Below are 25,156 nucleotides of genomic sequence, written 5' to 3'. Positions count from 1 at the left end.
TTAACCAACTAATTAACAGCTTACCTTTAATTGTTTACCTTCATCACTGTTTCACTTGACAAAAAAATTCATTTTCTGAATTACCGGTGAAAGGAAAAAGATTAAGGGTACATTTAAATTCCACTAATTGTTGGATAATGATGAACATCAATCTGACGAGAATATTAATTAACTTTAATTCATTAAGAGTTTTGTGTTAATCAATTTGAAAAGATTAGAATTTTAAATTTTAAATCTTTTAAATTCAATTGAATGAAGCGGTAAGTTAGCGACATCTGGTGAGCTTAGAAAAAGAATTTTAAATTTTCCATGAAAATTTTATTCTAAATGATTAATTCAATTAAGAGATTAAATTCTATTGTAATCATTGATTACTCGGTGGGTCAATGTAATGTTGAATGTTGACAAGAGTTTTGAACTTGTCGATGGGGTTTTCGTTATGAGCAAATGTAAATATAAAATTGCAAGAGATAAAAATTACATGAAATGATTAAGATATTTGGGTGATAAGCAAAATGTTGATTAGTGATTTGTATTCAAATTTTTTGTTGATGAGATTGATTTAGTTTTTTTCTAAGGTTGAAGATAAATTGTGGCTCCTTGGCTTGGTAAACTGGCAACTGTGAATTTGGATATTTTAGCCATTGATTGTTGAAATTGTCGCGATAAATTTTCTGGTACCAATGAGACAATCCCACCTCCCCAACCAGCACCGGTCATCCTTGACCCTAAGGCACCGGATGAAAGGGCATGATTGACCAAAAGATCAAGCTCTGGGCAGCTACATTCGTATTGATTTGAACAACTATTGTGACTTTCGTTCATCAAATGTCCAATTTCAATGAGAATTTGATCATCCGTTGTATTTCCATGTGAACACAATTTGACAACTTTTTCGACCCTTTGAGCTTCAGAGTAAACATGAGTTACTCTATCATGGATCTTGAAACCATCGGAATAGTTTTTCATCACACTTTTCATCCTTTCCATGGTTACAGCTGATCCATTTGAGAGGAGAAAAGCTAATTCAGTAGAATTCGATAAATCAAAATAGTCCAAAAGCTCCTTCAGGTTGAAAACTTTTCCAATCTCAATAGATTCATCGACAATGTCCAACATTTCATCGAAACTTTTGTTCATTAACTTTTTTATCTGGGCCAATGTTGGACAAGTAATATGACCTGGTTTTACTTTTAGGTGACAATGATCAACTATCATGAGAGAAGCAATTTTAACCTCGAAAACTCGAGCATTAAATTGTTCGGTTGCCGCTTTATTACAAGTAACTCCGCTGTGGGTGAAAAAAAAGCAACTACCTTTAGGAAGTTGAACATCATCGCAGCTCAATGTTGGCTCAAAGTTGATCAATTTAGCGAAACCTGAACGAGCAAACATGGCAATCGACTGATCCATTGCACCGCCTTGAGTACCAATGTATCTTTCACATTTAGCTGCAGTATCGGCGATGATAAATTTGTTCACATCACCATTTTTGATTGAGTAATGAGTAGCCAACAAAGACGCGGTCACTAAGGCAGAAGAGCTCGATAGTCCAGATGAGGTTGGAATCGTTCCCCAAACAGCGATGTTCAAACCTTCGAGATTCTCGAATGAATCTGCTAGATCTTTAGCTCCTTGAACTCCACATAATACATAATGATACCAATCAGGAGGGATGTTGATGGTGAAATTGTCTAAAGGAATCTCAATGTCAGAATGAATTTCTGAATTCATGTTGGTTAATCTAATCAATCGATCAGAGTTCAGAGCAACAGCCAACAAAGTATCTTGTTCAATTGCCATGGGAAGAACACCAAACCCACAGTAATCAATGTGTTCACCAATTAAATTAACTCTTCCAGGAACTCGAACAATAAAAGATGGACTTGAATTGTATTTTCTCTTGAACAAATCTCGCAATTTACTAAATCTTGGTTGATCCTCTTTCAAAATCGGTACGTTTTTCTCAATATCTGCTGATGATTGATCCTTATTCCTATCACCGTGATCCATAGTAGTTTATTAGTTGAATTTAACTAACATGCGACAAAGAATTAAGTAATTTTTTTAATCAGAGTTGAGCTTCAAATTACTCGAGCTTTTAAATTCTTTGATCACTTTTTCCCTTATGATGATTACGAGTAACTCATCAGTATCAAGTAACTAAAGGCTGATGATTCAATTTACACTGAGAAAGAAAAAATGAAACAAGAATTACAACAAGGTCTATTAAGAAATAACCTAGAAAAACATTGATAACATCTATTAGAAAGAGTAATTAGGTGATAATAAAATTGTCCTGATAATCAAAGACTAGAAGATAAAAAAGAAAAGAGTTTTTTTCTCATTTTCATTAACAATTAGTTATTGATTAGCTTTGTTACGAAAAGGAATAAAAAATGAAAATTCTTCCTCATCTTTAGCAGCAATCAATCACCATTTACATAGAAAATATATTTCAAGCAAATTCTAAATATCATCATTAAACATAAACAGGAAATTGAGTTAATAGTCAACTAAATGTTCTCAGGAACCAAAAATAGTAAAACTAACAATCAAGAGCAAAGAAAAAAATAACAAAATAAAAAGTAAACAATGAAAAAGCTTCTTACCTTTGCGAGATTTAATTACACAAGAACAAATTATAATTCAGAGAATAGACCAAATTATGATGACCAGATTAACAGTGTAATCAAAAGATAAAGAGAAATCAATTAATCAACTCCTAAGAAAATGAAAAGAAATTAATTAACAAAAAAACACAAACAAAATTAAATCTTTCGATTAAACTAAAAAGCTTAATCTTATTAATACAACAACAATATTCACTTTTGTTATTGTTGATTAAAATTCAAGATGATCCTGAAATCCTAAGATCCTGGAAATGTACTCTATTAAAGACAAAGATCAATTAAATCAATCACAATTTAATTATATTAACAACACAATAAGAGATCAGAATGATTAAGGTTCTTAACCTTCGGTTGATTGTTGATGAAAAATAATCTTAATCAAGAGTAACAGTTAAGAGGCGGTAAAAGAACGACATCTATTGGGCCAACAGAGAAAAAGAATTTACCAAAATTCTAAAGAACATTTTTTATTTCGAGACGAACCCTAATTCTCTAAATTTTTCTTGTGATTATTTTTTTCTCGTTGTGATTATTTGATTAACAATAGAATTTAATCTAATTAAATTAATTTAATTCTATTCATTCATTTGAATTTAAGTTTAATCAAATTGAATCTTTAAGAGTGAATCAAATGTTCCTTTCGAATTGCTAACCTCTTGATGATAGAAGTTGATTAATAGTTGATATTAAATCTTTTGATTAAATTAATTGTCGTTAATTGTGCGAATAAATTTTGATTCTTCTACTCTGAATCTTAGTCATTTGTTTGCTCGGTTAAACGTTTTCGCCGCCATCTAGTTTTTTCTTCATCTTCTTCTCTCTTCTTGTTTAAATCGTCTTATTTTCTCTGTGCTAGTGACAATGATGTCCTATAAACTCGGTTAACCAGTCTTAACCTCCTCTAACTAAAAATCACCAATGGCAACCACCGCCTTAGCCATTAATAACCAGTCTAAACTGGAATTTAACAATGTCTCCATTTTAACCACTGACCTCGCAAATCTCAGTTCAAACATTATCATCTTAAACTCATCTTTAAATTATAATTGTTTCATTGAATTTTATAATAATTTTGCTGATTTAAATTTAACACCTTTTTTACCAGGATGACAAAATTTGATTCTCAATCCTCATTTGAGGATTTCATGAGTGAGGATAAATTACCACCAGTTTTTCCTTCATCACAATCTTCAAATGTTTCGGACACTCTGGTTTACAGTCAACATCTCATCTCGGAATTTTGTGATCGTAAGTATTTGTTGATTCATTTTCGTTTCACTCGCAAGTTCTGTCTTCACATTTAATGTATTTCATCAGACTTTTAACCTTTCGGCAATGCCGTCTTGTTTGGGGAAAAGTTGTGTTGGTCTTTTACTTTGGTCTTGACCTGATCATTTTTTAACTTTTTTGATTGTATCTTTAACATGCAAATATAATTTACTTCAATATTGTCACTGAATTTGTGAATTTTGGATTTTATTAATATTTTCATCCTTTTTGCTCTCTTTTCATCAGGTGAAACCTATGGACCTTTTGGAATTGAAACCAAAGAAACCAAAGAAACTGAAGAAGATGATTTACTTAATTTCCTCGGCTCTTCTCTTGCTTATAGCCCTAAGTCTATATCACCACATTCTCCTTCTGATGGAAGTTCATGTCTAACTTTCAGTTCATCTACACTTGATCCTTTGGATATTGCCCCAGGCCAGTTAGATACTTATGACATGCGTGATGATAATATTTTAAATATCGAAAATGTGAATCATATTGAGAATCATGAATTCACGGGAACCTCTGATATTGACTTTTCATGTTTAATCCCACTTTCATCGATAACTACACCAACACCACCACCGACACCAATACCAACATCAGTACCAGAAGCAACGCCATTACCCATATCTGTTCCAGTGGAAACCTCAGAAAGCTGTATTAATAAAAAGCCCTCAACTCGTGGAAGGAAACGAAAGTTGTTCAACAATTGTGACTCGAAGAAAAAGGATCAAAATAAAGAAGCAGCCCGTCGATATCGTGAAAAAACCAAGCAACAAGTTGCCGAATTGGAAGCTGAAGAAGGTGAACTTATCAAAACAAATAAAAAACTACGAATGGAACTCGAAATAGTAACCAGAACTCACCGAGAATTCGTTCTCTGGATCAGAGATTGTCGCAAAGAAGCAAGAAGGAAATAATTTATGGATCTTTTTTGTACTAATTTTTTTTTCATCTCTTTAATTATTTTCATGCAATTTAATTTGATTTTTTTAACTTTTGATTTATTACTTATAATTCAATTTCCAGTGCTCATTCTGCACTTGCACTAATTAACGCTGTTGGCATGATATTCATTCATACATTCGTCCAGTTTGATTCTTCTTCTTCTTCTTCTTATTGTAAATTCTAAATTTAAACATTCTCATGTTCACTTTTAATTAATGATTAAACTTTCAAACAATTAAACTAATCATTTATTCATTTTTAATTGATTTAACTAAGATAATGTCATGATGAAAAACTGTAATCATTAAGATGAGATAGAGATAGAAAAAAATAAAGTGCTGATGAAAAGTAGATTCTAAAGACACAGATGATAAATATTCACTATCAAGGGGAAAAAGATGAAGAGTTAGTTTGATCATCACAGAATAGATCAATTGTAAACAATAATAGTGACCATTAAGTTGAAGATGTTGGATTAAAAGAATCAAAGAATCAATTCAATCAAAAGCAATTCAGTCTCAATGAGATAGTAATTAAAGCCTAAGCTTGAAGAGTGAATGTCAATTGATGTTGGAAACACATGATCAAGATGAAATGGTGATACAGCAAAATAACCGATCTCAAGCCGAATACAAAATCTCCTCCAACCATAAGAATTGACAAAATGGAAACATACCTAAAGGAGAAAACGGGGTAAAACAATCAGAGAAAAAATAAAGAAGAAAATGAATTAGCAATTAAAACAAATTGATGGTAAGAAAAATTTAACCATCTAAATAGAAAATACAGTCGACTCCAAAATTAAGTTGCAATTGTGATTCTGGAAGAAAGAATAACAAAATAAAAAGTAAACAGTGAAAAAGCTTCTTACCTTTGCGAGATTTAATTACACAAGTCCAAATTAAAATTCAGCGAAACTATGATGACCAGATCAAAATGATTAAGGTTCTTGATTGTTGATGAAAAAAAATCTTAATCAAGAGTAACAGTTAAGAGGCGGTAAAAGAACGACATCTATTGGGCCAACAGAGAAAAAGAATTTACCAAAATTCTAAAGAACATTTTTTATTTCAAGACGAACCCTAAATCTTCTTGTGCTTGTTTTTTTCTCGTTGTGATTATTTGATTAACAATAGAATTTAATCTAATTAATTTGTATTCATTCATTTGAATTTAAGTTTAATCTTGATTGTTCTTTGACATCTATACTCTCATGTTGTTCAATCGTCACCTTTATATTGATAAAGTCCTTCCCCATAATCTCATCACTTTTGTTTTTCTTTTCTCTTTTTTCTGAAGCCCGGTTTCAATTACCTTTTCATTTTTTTCTATTCGTTTCTCATCCATAGAGTCTTTTTTTCTCTCTTTTTTTTCTCACTCCTTTTTTTCTCTCCCTCTTACCCTTTAGTGTTTTTTCTTCTCTTTTTCACCATGTTTGCTGATAAAACTTGGGAGAGTTCGGGTAAAAATGAGTTTATCAACGGTGTTCGATCTCATTCAGAAAATTCGACTGAACTGAAAAAGCTTCTATACACATGCTGTAATCAGTGTATCTGTGGACAGTTAAGGTATGACTCGTTTATTTCAACCTTGTCCAGTATTGTTGATACCAGTCCGTCTGTTCCCATATTGTTAACTGATATTCTATTGGTTTGTGATGTGGAAACCCAAATGGCGGATAATAAGGATCAAAGAGAAAATTATTTAGCGCTACTTGCTGGTTGCTCGAACAAGTTGATCGCAGATGTATTACTTAAGGAAAGATTAGAATATGATACCATCGGAGAGGCTAAAATCATTGCCAACAAAAAAAGTGCCGTCACCAAGTTCATCAAGCTAAAAACACGTCTCTTTTATAAACAACAAAAATTCAATCTATTCAGAGAAGAGTCTGAAGGTTATGCCAAATTAATCACTGAATTAAGTCAACCTGGAGGCTTTGATTGTAATCATATGCTTCAAGTTATTCGATCTCTTATAGGTAATTAATCATTATACAATTTGTTAGTTTTCTTTCAAATATCCTCATCTAACTTTTATTCTAATCAATTTTTTTTACATTCTATTTCCATTCACAGGATGTTTCAATTTAGATCCAAATCGTGTTTTAGACATCGTGCTTGAGTGTTTTGAATGTAGACCTTACCTTGCGGATTCTTATATTTCCCTGCTATGTAATTTTCTAAATAATTCTAATACATTATCCCAGATATTGGCATTCAAATTTAGCTTCTATCATACTGATAATACGATGATTACACCTGATTCTTTATATGAGGTTGCTGCTTTACTCCTTCAACAGAAACTCCTCTCATTAGAACAAATTTATTCTTTTCTCAGTCCAAGTGATAAACTAATTTATGAATACAATCAGAATGAGATTAAAGATGCTCGTGCTTATGCTCGAAAAACCTTTGTATCAGCTGAAGATAAGCCAATGGATGAAGATCGTCTATCCGACATGGAAAGATTTTCTTTATTAGTTAATAACCAGAAGCTTGGACTTTGCTTAGCACTTTTAAAAGTAGGTGATTGGAAAAATGCCCATGAGTTAATTGAAAGTTTGCCAAGTTTTTACGCTGTGTCCAACCCAATTATCGCTAAACAGTTATGCTCATTAATACACTATACCATGGATGTTATTTATCATTCGTACGTAATTTCATCTTCATCACAATGATTTCATTTCTTTTTTTTTGAGTTTTTTACTTTTAACGATCTATTTTTGATTTACTCAGGCATTCTGGATTACCTTCCATTATCATCAATAAAGTTAAAATGTACAAGTGTGACGGAAAACCATCAATCAAACAAGCAGAAACTGTTCCAGAATTGAAGGATAATGTATTCCCGATGATTTCCACTTTGGGACCTTTTATCCATGGAGATACTCTACTTATTTCAAAGATTATTAGGATTGGAAAATCAATCATGAGCACACCAAACGTTGGTGATATTAAATATGAACTTTTAAGTATTTTAGACGAAGCTATTTTACCTTCTCTATCATTGGTTGAAGGTAATTGTGGTCTGGCTGATGAACTTTGGCAGTTTCTTTGTCTTTTTCCATATACTGCTCGATATCGACTTTATTATAATTGGAAAACCGATCCAGCTATTCCGATTATGATTCGAACTAGATCACAAAATATGAGGCGTATAAAATATATTATGAAGCGTTTAAGCAAGGAGAATGTTAAATACTCTGGGCGACAAATTGGGAAACTAAGTCACTCAAATCCATCATTTCTATTTGAATATGTAAATGTCAACAACTATTTACTCCAGATGATATGGACGCAATTAATTAACTTTTCTAACTTTTGTCTAATCAACAGATGTCTCTTCAAATTCAATCCTACGATAATTTAATTGGTCCTGTTGTTGACTCACTTAAATATTTAACATCATTATCATACGATGTGCTCATCTATTGTATAATCGAAGCTCTATCAAACTCAAGTAAAGACCGGACGCTCCATGATGGTGCAACAATATCTCCCTGGTTGCTAAGTTTAGCTAATTTTTGTGGATCAGTTGTTAAAAAGTATCCAGTTGAATTACCCGGATTACTCCAGTTTATTGCTAATCAACTAAAAGCTGAAAAGAGTTTAGATCTACTGATTCTTAAAGAGATAATTCAAAAAATGGCTGGAATTGAAGCTGCTGAGGAAATGACTAATGAACAATTGGCTGCATTATCTGGTGGTGAACTATTGAGAGCCGAAGGTGGTTACTTTAATCAAGTTCGTAATACAAGAAAATCGTCCGTTCGCCTCAAGGATACTCTTCTGGAATCAAACCTTGCGATGCCTTTGTGTATTCTTATGGCACAACAACGAAATTGTATTCTCTACAGTAAACAAGAACATTCGCACATCAAATTAGTTGGAAAATTATATGATCAAGTAAGAGAGTTAATTTAATTATTGATCATTTAAATTCGATATTAATATTGTTTTACCTTTTTTTTCTAGTGTCAAGAGACTTTGGTTCAATATGGATCTTTCTTATCCTGTAATTTGAGTATCGATGATTATATTGGTAATTTACCATCACTTGGCTCTTTAATCACAGACTACAATTTGAGTGCAGATGTAGCATTCTTTTTGGTTCGACCAATGATTGCTCATTATATTAATGTAAGACCATTTTTCTACTATTAATCGACTAATTGACTCATTTAATTGCTAATGGATTACGTTTTTTGGTTTAAATTGATCTTTTTAATTACAGCAAAAATTTGAAGAACTAAGAAAAAATGAAAAGACATCTAAAGGAATCCATTTGTATATCGAAGCTTGGGAATCAGTTACAAAACCTCTTGTAGACATAATCATTCCAGCTTTTCCAACCAAATTCTGGGAAGATTTAAGGTATTGTAATATTTTTTCGTGATTATCTTTTTTATTACTTTGATTCTAAAGTTTGTATTCATCTTTTTCAGCTCAAGATTTTTCGTGACCTTTTGGACTTTATCTATTTATGATCTCGAAGTTCCTAAAAGTAGTTATGATAGAGAAGTTGAAAGACTAAAGGGACAAATTCAGTCTACTGAGGATAATAAAGATATAAATCCTGGTAAAAAGAAGAAAGAGATTGAAAGGTGTCGACTTTTACAGGAGAAACTATTAGAAGAACAATTGCGACAAGATGAACATGTTCGACGTGTTCGTCAAAGATTAGAAAAAGAAAGAGACCTTTGGTTCCAATCGAGTAAGTTTATGACTGGTTGAACTTTACATTCATTTATTAATTCACTTTTCGATTATTTTTGATTATTATATAGAATTAGCGAAAATGGAAATGACAACTCAATTTCTACAACACTGCCTCTTTCCGCGATCAATATTCACTGCCACCGATGCTCTTTATTGTGCTAAATTTGTGCATCTTCTTCACACTATTAAAACGCCCAATTTTTCAACTTTAATTTGTTACGATAGAGTAAGTTTCTTCATTGATTTGTTTTGTCTTTACTTTTGTTAATAAAACTTTTTCGATAATTTTGTTTTTTTCTTAGATATTTGGTGACATTTCTTATACAATGTCTTCTTGTACCGAGAATGAAGCTAATCACTATGGACGATTCCTTTGTGCTCTTCAAGAAACAGTGATGCGATGGCATAAAGATAAAGCGGTATTTGAGAAGGTAACATGATTATAAATCGTTTCTATCATATTAATACTAAATTACAAACAATTTTATTCTATTGATAATTTTTTAGGAATGTGCTAAATATCCAGGATTTGTGACTAAATTTTTCGAGAAAGAACCAGCTCATGTTGATTATGAAAACTATCGCCATGTTTGTCATAAGTGGCATTATAGATTAACTAAAGCTTTTATTGTTTGCCTTGATTCAGGAGATTATGTTCAGATCAGAAATGCTTTGATTGTCTTGACCAAATTAATTACTTATTTTCCAGTTATTAGCAGCTTTGCTACAGCTATTGAGCGTCGAGTTGACCAAATTAGAAACACTGAACAAAATAAGAGACCTGATCTTTATGCTTTAGCTACAGGGTAAGTTACCGTTTTTCTTGTTTCATCCAAATATCTTTTCCTAAATTTTCTAGTTGATTTATTTATTAATGATAACAAATTCTATTTACAGTTACTCTGGGCAACTTAAAAATAAACGATCAACCTGTGTACCAGAACATGAGTTCCATCTGAAAACTCAACATCCAGTAAATAATACGAAAACGGTAACGACGAATAATGTTAAAAAAGAAACGAAACAAGAGACAAATAATGTCGCATCAACACCAGTTACGACTAAATCACCTCCACCTAAAGAGAAAAAAGATAATATTCTCAAGCCACGTCCACCGGCGGAAACTAACGAAAACTCCAGTGAAAAGAAAAAAGAACCTAAAAATGATTCTGTTCGAACTGCCGAGAAGAAAGAGAAAACCACAAAAACTGAAAGGAATCACGTATCATCAGAAAAGGTATCAACTAAATCGGATTCCAAATCATCAAGTATTCCAAATTCTCCCAGAAAAGGTGACCATAGAGGACGAAGTGCTGAGCCACCCGTCGAAACTGAAAGAGGTAAAGTTCTCCATAACATTTAACCTTTCAATTTGATAATTCGGGTTTTCTTTATCATAAAAACATTAATTTTTCTTTTTCTGTATTTCTTCTATTTTATTATTTTATCAGAACATAAACGTCGAAAAGTTGAAGCCAAGGTTAGTCTTAATTAACGGTTTAAGCGTAATGTATAGACTGTAACATTTGTTTATAAAGACAAAGAAATGAAAAGACAAAAAGTAACTAAACTTTGTAAAAACATTAATAGACTCATGAGGATGGCAATGTTGTCAGTGGTGGAGCAACAGGAACCGGAGGTAGCGGTGGTACAGGTACAGGAAGTGTGGTAAACAACGAAAGACGAAGTGACAAAGAAAAGGAGAGAAATGAAAACTATGATAGAAGACGAGGAGGAGACGATTCAACATCATCATCACCTTCAGCAAATTCTCGTTCACATGAAAAGAAAACATCAAATTCATCTTCAAGGAAAAGGGTATAGAAAATGAAGCTTTTTGTTGCATCCAAAAAAAACTACCAACTATCCAGGAAAGAAAAGGGTATCGGGAAAGAGTTATAAAGAGATAAACTTTTGCATGCAGCATCCAACCAGATCACATCAAAGAAACTAAGTATTTTGAATATGTCAAACCCATGAGTGAGCAATTTATATTAACCATTTGATTATGAATCCGAAAGTAACACTGGATTAGCAACAGAGAAACATTGAAACTCAGTAATTTACATTATTCTTCTTTCCCTCTCCCTTTTTTTTCAAACTCTTCAATGTATCCCATTCATATTCTTATTCGTATCTCAGTTATAACAATTGACTAATAAGTTTTGTTGACTTTTTCTTTTTTTGTAGGAAATTGTGGATGAATCTCCAAGCGAAGTACCTTCAACAAATACGAAGAAAAAGAAAGACGAAGAATCGAGTAAATCAAAGAAGACAGTTAATAATGACGAGCGAGAATCAAGTAGAAAAGTAAATTAACTTTCACTTTTATCTAAGAAAATTGATTATTAGAATCTAATCATTTGTTTGTATTTTTCTTCTCATCTAGCAGTCATCTGAAACCAAACGAAGTTCATCTTCACGTAAAAACAAATCCGAAGATAAATAATCCAAAATTTCATCCTCAATCCTATTCTGAATCGGGTCCACATTCATTGTCAAAAACCAAAAGATTTCATCATTTTCAGTAAAACAACAATAATATTCAACGAAATCTGAATTTCTCAAAAAATATTCATCATTTTATTTTCCTTTTCTTTTTTAAATCATCTTAGTTCAAATTTGTGTTTATACCTTTCTCACTCTCTTTCTCTACTTCTCTAGTCGTAAATCGTATTTTTTTAATCATTTTAATCTTAATTTATTTTAGTTTTTTTTGGATCTGAACAATTACTATTTTCTGGTGATGATCTCATCTGTTGATCTTGTTGTGTTTCTCCTTCAACTTGCATTTGGTTGTTGGTCACTTCGGTTGTGACCAAGAGCTCTTTTTTAACCCATTCTTCGTTTGGTAACAATTTATCGACTAAAGTTATCGCCGAGGTGGCCGGATTCTTACGAATTTCTGAATGTCGAATGGCCTTTATTCCATTAATGAAAACAGCATCTTTCGATCGATGCTCAACAAGACCAAATAATAGACCTCTGAAGAAGATGAATGGAAATGATTAGTGTTGATTTGAGTCAAGTGTTTTCATTTTGTTTCTAATATACTTACAAGTTAATTACACAATATGGTCCTCTAAGAAACATAGAATTGGTTGCCCCACTGGATAATAGGATATTCTGTAAATAATCAAGGATATTTTTCTTACAATTAAAACGCAAATTCATGTTGAATGAACCAGATCAGTTTTAAGTGACAAATTATTAGTTCAAAAATAAAGGGATCATGTTTTTCTTGGTTTAGTAACAATTCTGGTTGGAAAATCGAGATAAAAAAAGACTCTAATTTTTGTTAATCGAAATGAAATCCTCAATAAATTATAAAATGAAATTCATTCTTGAAACAAATTCTCCTCCAGTAAAATTAATTGATTGTTAGATGATTAGCTTTAAATGTGAAAATCAATAATTACCTTTCCTTTGGTTTTCCTTGATAAATTTTGCGAGTTGCTGAAAAAATTGTGTCGATTACTTTGCGATGAAAAGGCTTGACAGTAATTAATTTCAAGAAGAATACCTCTGGTAATTGGTAGACTAAAATTAGCTTTTCTCCAACTGAAATTTGATTTCTCAGTAAAATCAAAAGTGAGAATATCACAATCAAAACCACCACCAAGAATTTGGGTTAAAACTTTTTCGGTTTTACATTCAAGTGCCAGGAGATCATAGAGTTTAACAACAGGCGATTGTCCAATCTTATGTAAGTGAAGACCATCTTCAACCGAAACAGTTAACCTAGTATACAATTTGATTGTTCTCCTCTCACCAATTGCTTCAATCATATAGGAAGATAATTGCGGTGGTGAAGGAATCGAGTTAAGTTGATTTGCTCCATCGATACAAACATTAAGAGCAATTTCTTTTAATCCAAGTTTAACACATCGTTTCACCTTCTCCAAAATAGTATCACGATTATCGCGAACAGAATCTCTTTCAATGATTATATTTAAATCCATGAGACCAAGATGAAGAACAGCAATAAATTAACAATTAAAAGCAAAAATAATTAAAAGTAATTAAACTATGATGTAATTAGAAAACAGGAAAAATAGAAATTCAATTTTCAACTGATCAACCAAAAAGAAAACAAATGAAATGAGAAGACCACGTGTCTCACTAGATGGCAGCAGAATAGAAAAGGCGGTAAACTTTTTTTAAAAGAAAAAACTTTTCGTAAACTCGATGTGATTGTAAACTCATAAAGTCCTAAACGTGAGCAAGATCATCTTACTCACTCTCATCATCCTAATCATCCTAATCATCTTCATCTTCACCGAATCATTTAACAACATTATCACTTTTTTACACTCTCTCTCTCTCTTTATAAACTTCATCACCAAGATAATCAAATTAAACTGATCAAACAAATCATGTTTAACGGATATTCATTTCAAGGTTGGTGTCTAATTAGTTGACAATTGATTAAGAGAACAATTTGAAAAGTGTTAATTTTCCTCTCTTCTTGTTATTCTTTATTAATTCTTTGATTCTGTGTTAATTGTTTATCTCTCTTTTCTTTTATTTTTATGTTGATCATTTAATTTGATTGCTTGGGATTAGATAAATTAATGGAAGATGTTTATCCTGGTCAAGGACGAGTTAATCAGCTCGGTGGTGTTTTCATTAATGGTCGACCATTACCTAATCATGTTCGACTTCAAATTGTTCAAATGGCCGCTTCGGGTGTTCGTCCTTGTGCCATTTCCCGACAATTAAGAGTATCCCATGGATGTGTTTCCAAGATTCTAAATCGTTACCAGGAAACGGGTTCAATCAGACCAGGAGTTATCGGTGGTTCTAAACCTCGAGTGGCAACACCACAGGTTGAGAAGAAAATTGAAGATTATCGCCGAGATAATCCAGGAATATTCGCCTGGGAGATTAGAGAAAGATTGATGAAGGTGAGAGAGATGGAAGAAAAACAAATTCTCTTCGACAATTGTGATCGTAATTTAATTTAATTTTCATGTTTCAGGAAGGAATTTGTGACAAAAATAGTGCCCCAAGTATTAGTTCAATTACCCGATTGTTACGAGGGATTAAACATTCAACAGGAAGTGAATACAGAAGTAGCAGTGATGGTGAACTTTCAATGACCGATGGACATGACACGAGAAAAGATCACAGTATTGCTGGAATACTTGGAGGTAAGTGCAACAATTAGTTTTAATCAATAGAATTAGTTTTCTCTTTTTTTTTCACTGCTAATCCTTTATGTCTTAATGGTTACACAATTTACAACCAATCAGTTCTTAAATTTTAGTGCATGTAGACATCATTTTGATAGTGATTCCGTTTTTAATACTACCAAGCAGATGGGCATCATTTGAATTATCATCATCATAATAATCAGTATTATTATTGTCATCAACATCAGCATCATCATCACCGTAGCAAATTATTACAGTAATAATTACAATGCAAACCTTTGGTGATGAAGATGAAAAAATCATCCTCATCATGAGAAGAGCTAAAGGAAGAGGGAGAGAGCGAAGAGGAAAAGACTTGTACGAGTGCGAAAGAAAGAGGAAGATTATGAGAAGAAGATAATGACAAAGAGAGAGAGAGAGAGAGAGAGAGCCAAGTGTGAGTTCGAACCAAGTGAATCATCCTCATCATCTCCATCATTCTGGTTGCTTCATCTTCCTCCTCATCAGACGCTTGTAGGTAGGAAGGGAGAGGAAGATAAAAAGAAAAAGCAAGTTCGATATGAATAGTTCTAAATCCGAATCGAATCGTTGTCGTCGGTAAAGAAATTGTTATGTGAATAAAAACTTAACGCTAATTATCCCGATGCTTAAATTGCCATTCGCCTTTTAGATTCTTTTTTTATATTATCATTACAATTATCATTTGTTATTATTATATTATCATCATCCAGTTGATTCCCTGATCAGTTTCCTCTGATCAACAATCAACTGTAATCACTCATTGTGAGAATTAACTTTAATCGACTTTTTCGAAGGGAAAAATAGAACAAAATTATTTTTTTTTCCTCTTCGATTTTTCTCTTCTTTTCATTTTTCATCCTCTTCCCCAATCATCTTCATCTTCATCATAATCATCATCATCTATTTAACTAAATATTATATTGATTATAAAATAAAATTCATGGTTAATCAGTTTTTTGTCAGGTAATTTGTTATCATTATTAAATTGTAACAATAACGTTAAACTTTCATCATTACAATTGGTAAACATTGTTAATCTTGTTAATACTTAATCCAGTTATCATAATAACAAAAATATTAGGTCAAGTTAATCTGATTATGTGACAACAATTAAGATTAAGGAAAAGTGAACAAAAAAATATTGATCACAATGTTTGTTGTTTTTAATCATTTGCTGTTGATTAAATATTTTAGTGTCAATTGCTGGTCAATTGTGTTAATCAATGTCTATCTATCTATTGATATTACTATTTTTATAATCAATTGTTAAACATTTGATTAACAATTGATTTAGTTATGCATTCCAATCATTTATTAGGTGTTACAATCGGTAACCATTGATAATTTTTTTTCTTACTATTCAATTGTAATAAATTGTATTACCTTGTATCATCATAATCATCATAATCAACATCATTTATCATCAATAAATTGATTGTTGATTATCAATTTTGTCTAACCAACACCTTAACAATTACCTGGGTAAAGGTAATTTGAAATGCTTATTTCAACTTGCTCATTAATGGTCAGTTTAAGTAAAAGCGACTGACCTCTAACCATATAGATATTTTTTTCCTCTTTAACTTTGCTTTAAATTATTATAGTGATTTAGTGATGATTATAAGTCACACTTATTATGAGAATTAACTTCTGTTTAAAATAAGCCACAAATTGATTGTGGTTAATTTAAACATCACCATACTCAGTGATTAAATGAAATAATATCCGGTTAAGAGATTTAATTGTTTGAGAAAAGTTTTCCAATAAAAGGATTCAGGGAATCGATTAACATTTCAGATTAGGATTAACAGTAAATGTATTAAGAGTCTCTCGAAATCATTAGAGTTGATTGACTAATCAATAATCAATAATATTCTCATTTCATTTCTGGTGATTAAGGTGATGATCATGATGATGATGATGATGATGATGATGATGGTCATTGATGATTAAAACCTTGAGAGTGGAGGGTAAGTGTATCAAGGGTGGTCTTTATGTTGACCATCAATGATCAATATGATTATCATACAATTGTCGGTGTTTATTGTTGATAGGAGACAGGAGAGAGAGAGAGAGAAGATAAATTAGAGAGCAGAAAAGAGGAGGAGGAAATATATAGATCTGACTATAGAAAGGTATAGGTTGTTGATATTAATCATTATACATTCAACATACAGGGTAACCTGGCTGATAATGAGATCTTTTTTGAGAGAGGGAGTGTCTTGTTTACTTTGGTATATATTAGTTGCTGTAAGAGGAAGAGAAGAAAAAAATTCATTAATTAGTGAGGTTTAAGAAGGAAAAAGAGATAATCTAATTGGTGATTAGTATGATTGACCTTTTACCTTTTCTTCCTGGTGATTTAACAATAAGATAAAAAAAAACTTTATCCTCGAAAAGTTAGTTAGTGTAAATAAACTATATGTACATCAGGTATCTCATCTGATTATCTGACAAGTTATTTCGTGAGTTGGGCAACAATTGAATAGGAATTTAGTAGTTAAGAGTAGATTACAATTAGAGAAACATGTTAACGGTCAATGATTTTCAATAGGACAAAATTAACATAGGAAAAGAAGAGAAAAGGAAAAGGTAACAAAAAAGTTGACAAAGTTACAAATGAAAATCGAATGAAGAAAAAAAAAGTGATGATGATGATGAAAGAAGACATGAAAAAAATAGAAGAGTAATAATGATCGTTATCCTTTTTCTTGTCCTTTTCTTATGTCCATCGGTCAAAAAGGTAACCAAAGGAGAGAGAGAGAGAGACTGAAAAATGACAATAAGGGTTGAAGTTGAATAGTTGTAAAGGTCATTATGAGTTGTAAGTTTGTTCAACGTTGGCGGTCAACAAGTCGATTTCGGTTGTATTGTCCAGTGAACATGTTAAATCCTTGTAAATACTTTTCAAAAGTCATGTTTTCCTTGTTCAATATGACAAAAGAGTACATGATCTGTTAGACAAGAAGAGGAGGAGGAGGACGAAAAGAAGGTGGTAGTGGTCAAGGTAAGAGAGAGAGAGAGAGAGAGATACAAAGAGGAGACAAGTAAAAGACCACCAGGAGTTACAATCGATTGGGAGTGATCGCAGCAAAAGAGACGATGAAGAGATGATAATGATGACGAAGAATCAACAAGTCTTTTTGATCATATTTTCGAAACCTAAGAAAAAGAAGAGAAAAATAGTGAAATGGACAACAGAAAATACCATAGATACACAAATTCTTACAAATGTTCTCGACAAGAATCGTGAAAAATATTAATACCTTAGAGTGACTTAAATAGATCCATATGCGTACAAGAAGATGAATATATCCACAATCGTTCATTTCTCTTCCTTTATCATCTCTCTCTCTCTCACTTTACACGTCGTTGTTGTTATACTGTCCATCGTGTCCACCTCCTTCTTATCGTTGTAAGGCTCTTTATCCCCGTTATTAGGTGTTAAAGTCCAACCTCTTTCATTGTTCGAATCTTGTAGTTTGTACAAAATCCTATTCATCGATGAAAGATGTTTTTCTTTAGAGAGAGAATGAAAAATAGAAGCAAAAAAGATTAGAATCATTTATAACGTAATCATTCATTTACCATTATTATAGTTAATCTACGCGAATAAGAATCAATGGCGTGATACATTTATCTCTTCTTCGAATATTTTTCTTCTCTTGTACATTTCGACCCCACGAACAACATGTTAAACCTTAATAGATTGTCGACATTAGGCCCGTCATCAAGTCACTCATTGTTATCGCTTCTCTCAATTCAATTGTAATAACTTGTTGGGTTGATTGTTGTTATTTCTCAAAAAAAGAAAAAAAAATCTATACGAACCTCGAACAGTATCAATTCCGATTGATATTGTATTTTAATGACATTTACATTATTATGGATATTTCTTTGTCCGTTCAACAGTTTTTGAACTGTTGGAGGTCGATCGGCCGTCTTTTCATCGCCTTGTGTCGTTTGTATCACAAATCTCTCTCTCTCTCTCCCCCGTCATTTGTTTCCAATTATTTTGTCTTCTTCCATTGACTTTTGCTTGGCTTAACTGAGGCTCAAAATATTTTCACCACAAACCCGTCAACGTGAATGAACAATCACAATTCATTTTGAAGACACAAAAAAAGTTGACAATTTGTGGTATATTGTATTTAGTTAAATACCGGTTGGGATATCATTCATTGAATGGGCGGATATTAGTAAGTGTTAATTTAATTGTAATCAATATCCTCTCATCAGTAGTACTTAAAAACATTCAACCACAATTTCACTTAATCATCAATCAGATTATATCTTATTATTAATAATCCAATGATAACAATTTAACTCCCAACTCATTATACTCTTAATAATATTTATATATCAGATAATCTAGAAATAGCAAAGAGAGAGAGAGACACACAATTAATTAGATACAAAATCTTGGACAATTTATAGACTTGATTAACTACCAAAACAATTAAAAAGTTTTACGATAACATTTTCCTCTAATGATGGTGACAATAATGAAGATAATTATGTTGATGATAAGGATACTCAATGTTTTGTCTATGGAGCAAAGTAAGAAAAAGTTTACTACCTTTCCAGTTACTACTGATTTTATTGTTATTACTTGATGATGTTGCTACTTTGTTAACACACCATGTAGTTTAAGTGTGTTACTGGGTTAAGGTATCTCTTTCCGAGACGATGATAATCATTACCTTGGTCTCTCACTGATTCTCTTACATACCCTAAGGTTAAAAGGTGAAATTGTTACCTTAATGAGCTTAAAAATGAGTTGGACTTGTCATTACAATACGAACATGAGTTTAAACTATTGTCTCCATTTCTAAATGTTATTTTTTTCTCTCTCCACAATGGGAAGAAGAAAAGAAAAAGGAAGAAAAAAAATATATTCGATTCTCTGTAATTAAAATATTTTACCTTCTTTTCTGTCATCCTATTGTATTCTCTTCATCTCTAGTCATTGATACTTTTTTTTTACGATTTTGCAAACATTTTCACTATTCTGATGACGGTTTTTTCTCATCTTTGATTTTTGGGTTGAATTTGTTTCGTTTCTTGATTTAAGGTCGAAGTGGCGATGAATCTGATTGTGATTCTGAACCAGGGATACCATTGAAACGGAAACAACGACGATCTCGAACAACTTTTACCGCTGAACAATTGGAAGAACTTGAGAGAGCATTTGAACGAAGCCAATATCCTGATGTATTTACACGTGAAGAATTGGCACAATTAACTAGATTATCGGAGGCTCGAGTTCAGGTTTGGTTTAGTAATCGACGGGCAAGATGGAGGAAACAGGCCGGCGGTTCAACGGGTTCACATCATCACAGTGGCTCTGGTGGAACGGCTCTTCATCAATCATCCACCACACCCATTCATGTTCACAGTGGTTCCGGTTCAAATCATGGGACAACATCAACAGGTTTAACCACTGGTGAAGTTAAATTCGGAGGTCCTTACAGTCCACCTAATTTCACGTCACCTTACACGGATCCATGTTTAACTTACAATGGTAATTTACCGTTTCCACCTTTTAATAATCCGTACCAATTAATTTGATACAGATACAATTCACAGTTAATTTATTATGTTCCAGTGAATTTAAATTGCTATATTTACCTAGAGAGAGAGTTATCAAAAGGTATCCCATATAAACTCAAATCCCAGTGATAATATTGTTGTTATAATCCAAAAGTTGACAGCGGAAAGATAATCGTCTCTTTTAATTTAGGCCACTTTTTTGAACGTTCAGAGAATCCACTTGACAGTTGTAATTGAAACTGTTTTCATCAGCACCGATCATCTTTAAAATTGTCGTAGTAACAGAAAATTGTTGTTAAATGTAAGACTCTAGGTAATCCATCAAGAAATTGTCATTAATCCTTTGATCCGATTAACTGAAAATCAAAGTGAACGGGTTAACAACCACAAAGCTTAAAATGTTATCTTTTTTTTTAAGTTTCATCTTTCAAACTTCATGTTCAACTTTTAGACTTAAAGTTTAGCTTCATGTCAAAAAACTTGAAGACAATTTGAAGAAACTGTCAAAAGTGTTGGTCAATTCATTACGAATATTAATGATGATATTTTCTCTTCTTTTTTGCTTCTCCTCAATGGTCAATTGTGTATCTCAATGGTCAACTCTTTAGAATCAAATTGGTGCCGTCGTTCAATGTCCAACCCAGTTAACAAAGTTCCAAGTGTTTCCAATAATCTGACAACAGGAACAACAACAACAACTGCCCCAAGCAATGGATTGACTATCAATATAAACTGTAATTCTGTCAACACTGTCAATAATAACAACACCAACAGCACCAATGATAATTTAACCTCTAACAACGATAATACCAACAATAATAATAACGATAATGATAATAATCTTAACAGAATCAATGGTAATAGTGGTAACAACACGGTGATTAGTGTTCCATCATCATCATCATCTTCTTCATCCTCATTAACCCCAACTACTTCAACAGCATCAGGAATCTCAGTTTCAAGTGGATATTCAAGTGACAATTTCACAAGTCAATCAATGTTCAATAATTTCCTTGGTTCATCTAATGGGCCAACAGGTTGTTCCAATGCAACTTCAACCACTGATTATCCTTCACATCATCACCCTCACCATCAGCATCCTCATTCAGTTCATCATCATCCACACAATTCTCATCATCACCATGGATCACTTAATCATCCTCATCCCCATTCTCATCCACATCATCCTAATCATCACACTTTAAACTCGAGTAATCAACATTTAACCAACGAATCGCCCATTTCCACGTGGAATCCATCGGTTTTCAGTTCATCAGGAAGACATGATACAAATGTATATTCAACCTCTTCCTGGACACACACTCCTTTCCAAACAGTGAATTCACCACATGAACCATTCAGGTAACTAAATTAAGAAGCAAAATTAACAATACAATCAATTTGATATCAGACAAGGAAAATATTTCCAATTTCCAATGTGATTAAAGTGATTCTCAGAATTTTCTACCAAGTTAGATAATCTTTTCTAATTTTTGTTTCTCCGTGTTAAATTATTTTACCAGCATGAAATTTGCTAAATTTCTGTACATTGATTAACATAACAGTAAATCAATATATCACTAGAATCAAGACAATCAAACTAATACATCAATATATGTACTTTGATTTTGCTAATTTACAGTGTACCTAATGACACATTCCTTAATTCATCCTATGGTAATATACATGGAGGACACGAATTAAGTAAAACTGGTTTCGCTTATGGATCTTCACAGTTACCTAGTTGTAAGTTAATTAAATTTAATTGTCCAATTTTCGTCTCTCGATGCATAAGAAGAGGAGTTACTCGAGTGCATATGAGAGTGTCAAGGCCTAAACCTTTTTGTTTTCTTCTTGTAATAAAAAAAGAATAAAATAATCAAGAGAGAGAGAGAGAGACTTTACAAAGATGAAAGTTGAAAGAGAATAACAAATGAAGAGTAACCTTACCTTTTCGAAAGGGAATATGAGCCTTCTAATGGTGTTGTAGGTCGACAGGTAAGAAACGGAGAAAGAGATAAAGGTAAGTAGGTAAACACATCCACAGGAATAAAAGTAAGTCGTTAAAGATGAAGATGAGCCCGAAGAAAAGAAAGAAAAGAAAGAAGAAATCAAGCTTCGTCATAAATCGCTTAACCGTTTACCTCAGTAGCTAATATATCTCATTATTGATTCGAAAATTTTTACAACCTCTTAAACGGTGGATCCTTATTATTTATCCTTCTCATTTAGTCCTTTGGCCTTTTCTCTATTTTTTTTTGTTCACCAATCACCAAACATAATCATCGAGAATCATTAACATCGTTGTTCACTTATTGTTCACAATCGGTTATAAGAACATTTAAATTGTTCGAAAGAAAAAGGAACCAATTCGCAATTTACCTTTGCAAACTTTTCTCTCTAATTTTAAAGTTTCGAAATCTTCGAAAATCTTGATGATCACTTTTCGTCGAAACTTTTAACTATTAATATTTTCTCTTTTTTCTTATGATGAAAGAAAATTTTTATATAGTCTTATGAAAATGTTCTCTTCTTTTTGTCGAATATTATTATTCTTTTTTTTCTTCTTGTTCTATCAAAATATCTAACTAATAATTCACTTTGTTTTCGTCTTCGTTTTCCAGGTAATGTTCAACATTCATTTCGATTACCAGTGTGATCCAAAAGAGGCCTTATTGTAACATCTAATTTAGATCAATTTTCATCATTGTAATTAAAGTTAATCACAAATTCTTCTTGACTAATTGTCAATCATCCTCATCCTCATCATCATCATCATCTATTATCAAGAGGCCATAACGATAAGATGTACAAAAACAAAAGTTGAACGTTCAAGATAATTTAGTTTCTAAAAAGGATAATCAACTATTGGATTAATTTTCTTTGATTAATTGTGATTAAAGGTTAACTATTTGTCTCCATCCATGTTAAATTATAACCTTCTAGTAAATCAATTTAAGGTTAGCAATTGAAAATTTGTTTGGACACTTTAATCAACTTTTTCATTAATATCCTTGATCATAATTAACTGTAATTGTCTAAAATTTTATTGATTGTAAAATTATTCAGATCAATAACAGTATTAATCAATTAATTCCAACTCTCTATTTACATTTTGTTTGTAATTAAACTTAATTGTCTTACCTTTAACCTCCTTTCATTGTATAATAATAATAATTTATATTCATTGATGAAAATTATAAACAACAATTTGTATTAATCGATATTTATTTTTTCCTATCAACAATTTAATCAAATTAAACAAATTATTTTTTATATTCCACCAAAATCTGAACAATTAACTAACTAATTCCTTAAATAATGATAAACAATTAAAAAACGAAACTTAATTGTTGATATGAAAAGTTTTGTTTCTCTTTTAGTATTAATATAAAACCAACAAATCTAATCAATTTCACGGTGATTAACAATTAAAACAATTAAAAACTATTATAACTGAGATCAAAATTTGATTCGCAATTAGAATAAATAAAATTAAATTAATTAGTCTAAATGATTGAAAAAAATTAAATTTGTGTCACTTTGTTTACTTTTGGTTAATCAAATTAATCAGGATTAATTGAGAGTTGCAATTGAAATCAATCTCTCCCAGCATGTTAATTTAACCTGTTAAATTGTTAATTGTGTCTAATTTATCCTTTTTTTTTGAGAATTAAATTTCTAACCACAAAATAATTAATTGATTGTTGAAGAAATAGGAAAATGTGTCTACCTGTATTCGTGATATAGAAAAGCGTTAAAGTTGATTGGGTGGTTAAAGAAAATGAAAGGTAAGAGTCCATAGATTATTAAATCAATAGAATAATTTTATTAATCAAAATGGCCTCATATCGGGAGATGATGGTGATCATTATGATAGACAAGTTTACTTTTTACAAGAATAAGTTAATTGTGAATTTGTAATATTTCCATTAATCATGTTCTTTAAAGAGAGTTGAAGGTAAGTTGGAAAATCTCTTATGTACACAATGTCTTTTTCTCCTCTCATTTCCACCAAACTTATTTTTCGCCATCATCTTCATCATCCTCATCATCATCATCATCTTCTTCTTCTCAGTATGAAGTAAACCCAAATTCATTTATCTCACTAATAATACTACAAGTTACCTGATGATGGTTATCATTATAATCATGATGCAAGCTAAAAAGGTATATGAGTGTAACACCCATGTGACTCGACATTTTTTTTCTGTAGAATTTTTTTCTTCTCTCTCTCTCTCTCTCTCTCTCTCTCTCTCTCTTTGTGAGGATTAACCATTGTTTTCATCACCATCAACAACATTAACACATTCGAATGTTGAGAAAAATATTAAATCAATGTTTGATGTATTTTCTTTCAGGTTTCACCTTTTCTTATGGTTGGGCAAGGATTGTGTCGAAAATGGGAGACGATGGAGAAACCAGATGAGAGAGAAGCAAAAGAGGAGAAATCATGGTGATGATGAGAGAGAGAGAGAGATGATGATGATGAGGGAGAGAAAGATATTCGTTAGCTTGGTGATGATAATAATAAAGGCTTCTGGGAGGTCTTATATCATTATTCATCTTTACTTAGCGAGAGATAGTTAATATGGGAATTGGTTATGGTTAATTAGTGTTGAAAACTGAAGGATTTACTCACAATCGTTTATTAATATTAATCAATTGCACCAATTCCTGAAATTTCATCCAGATAATCAGGTAACAATCAAATTCTGACCTGATGGTTTCCTCTCTCAGCTCATGATTATCAACCATGAGGACAAAATGTTTACAGTTTGAAACATTGATGATAAATGTATGCAAACAACTTTTAATTTCAATTGTGATTATTATTATTTTCTCTCTCACT

General features: G+C 31.8%; 5 protein-coding genes and 1 long non-coding RNA gene across 10 annotated transcripts; 3 read left to right on the top strand and 3 right to left on the bottom strand.

Moving 5' to 3' along the window:
* Window positions 1-153: 153 nt before the first annotated feature.
* LOC128386825 (N-acetylgalactosamine kinase-like) lies at window positions 154-3,005 on the bottom strand. 3 transcript variants are annotated; one of them, XM_053345920.1, is made up of 3 exons: window positions 2,830-3,005; window positions 2,613-2,725; window positions 154-2,188 (listed from the first exon to the last, which is right to left on the bottom strand). In XM_053345920.1, the coding sequence occupies exon 3, from the start codon at window positions 2,011-2,013 to the stop codon at window positions 574-576; it is 1,440 nt and encodes a 479-aa protein (XP_053201895.1). In that variant the 5' UTR covers window positions 2,014-2,188; window positions 2,613-2,725; window positions 2,830-3,005; the 3' UTR covers window positions 154-573. The 3 variants fall into 3 exon arrangements, with proteins under 3 accessions (XP_053201895.1, XP_053201897.1, XP_053201896.1); XM_053345922.1 differs by having other exon boundaries at window positions 154-2,036; XM_053345921.1 differs by having other exon boundaries at window positions 2,613-3,005.
* Window positions 3,006-3,155: 150 nt separating this feature from the next.
* On the top strand, window positions 3,156-5,115 carry LOC128386828 (uncharacterized). Its single transcript, XM_053345925.1, has 2 exons — window positions 3,156-3,881; window positions 4,149-5,115. Exons 1-2 carry the CDS (start codon window positions 3,740-3,742, stop codon window positions 4,823-4,825), a joined length of 819 nt encoding a protein of 272 aa, XP_053201900.1. The 5' UTR covers window positions 3,156-3,739; the 3' UTR covers window positions 4,826-5,115.
* On the bottom strand, window positions 5,086-5,871 carry LOC128386834 (uncharacterized). The gene is made up of 2 exons (XR_008324931.1): window positions 5,725-5,871; window positions 5,086-5,529 (listed from the first exon to the last, which is right to left on the bottom strand). It is a non-coding gene; the product is annotated as an uncharacterized LOC128386834 (long non-coding RNA).
* A 170-nt stretch (window positions 5,872-6,041) lies between these two features.
* On the top strand, window positions 6,042-12,128 carry LOC128386822 (THO complex subunit 2-like). 2 transcript variants are annotated; one of them, XM_053345914.1, is made up of 15 exons: window positions 6,042-6,834; window positions 6,932-7,505; window positions 7,592-8,114; window positions 8,192-8,761; window positions 8,831-8,995; window positions 9,090-9,229; window positions 9,301-9,569; window positions 9,643-9,800; window positions 9,877-10,005; window positions 10,082-10,380; window positions 10,472-10,914; window positions 11,026-11,054; window positions 11,165-11,392; window positions 11,765-11,884; window positions 11,967-12,128. In XM_053345914.1, the coding sequence occupies exons 1-15, from the start codon at window positions 6,285-6,287 to the stop codon at window positions 12,021-12,023; spliced, it is 4,254 nt and encodes a 1,417-aa protein (XP_053201889.1). In that variant the 5' UTR covers window positions 6,042-6,284; the 3' UTR covers window positions 12,024-12,128. The 2 variants fall into 2 exon arrangements, with proteins under 2 accessions (XP_053201889.1, XP_053201888.1); XM_053345913.1 differs by having other exon boundaries at window positions 11,964-12,128.
* Window positions 12,129-12,134: 6 nt separating this feature from the next.
* On the bottom strand, window positions 12,135-13,669 carry LOC128386827 (ribonuclease P protein subunit p30-like). The gene is made up of 3 exons (XM_053345924.1): window positions 12,994-13,669; window positions 12,633-12,700; window positions 12,135-12,559 (listed from the first exon to the last, which is right to left on the bottom strand). Exons 1-3 carry the CDS (start codon window positions 13,534-13,536, stop codon window positions 12,271-12,273), a joined length of 900 nt encoding a protein of 299 aa, XP_053201899.1. The 5' UTR covers window positions 13,537-13,669; the 3' UTR covers window positions 12,135-12,270.
* A 136-nt stretch (window positions 13,670-13,805) lies between these two features.
* LOC128386824 (protein gooseberry-neuro-like) lies at window positions 13,806-23,492 on the top strand. Of its 2 annotated transcripts, XM_053345917.1 has the most exons (7): window positions 13,806-13,975; window positions 14,141-14,481; window positions 14,556-14,727; window positions 19,826-20,275; window positions 20,913-21,666; window positions 21,947-22,050; window positions 22,929-23,489. In XM_053345917.1, exons 1-7 carry the CDS (start codon window positions 13,951-13,953, stop codon window positions 22,961-22,963), a joined length of 1,881 nt encoding a protein of 626 aa, XP_053201892.1. In that variant the 5' UTR covers window positions 13,806-13,950; the 3' UTR covers window positions 22,964-23,489. The 2 variants fall into 2 exon arrangements, with proteins under 2 accessions (XP_053201892.1, XP_053201894.1); XM_053345919.1 differs by lacking the exon at window positions 21,947-22,050 and having other exon boundaries at window positions 22,929-23,492.
* Window positions 23,493-25,156: the final 1,664 nt, after the last annotated feature.

Source organism: Panonychus citri, unplaced genomic scaffold (assembly GCF_014898815.1).
Source record: "Panonychus citri isolate SS breed McGregor unplaced genomic scaffold, ASM1489881v1 Contig00077, whole genome shotgun sequence".
NCBI lineage: Eukaryota > Metazoa > Arthropoda > Arachnida > Trombidiformes > Tetranychidae > Panonychus > Panonychus citri.
This window is presented reverse-complemented; position numbering and strand designations above follow the sequence as displayed.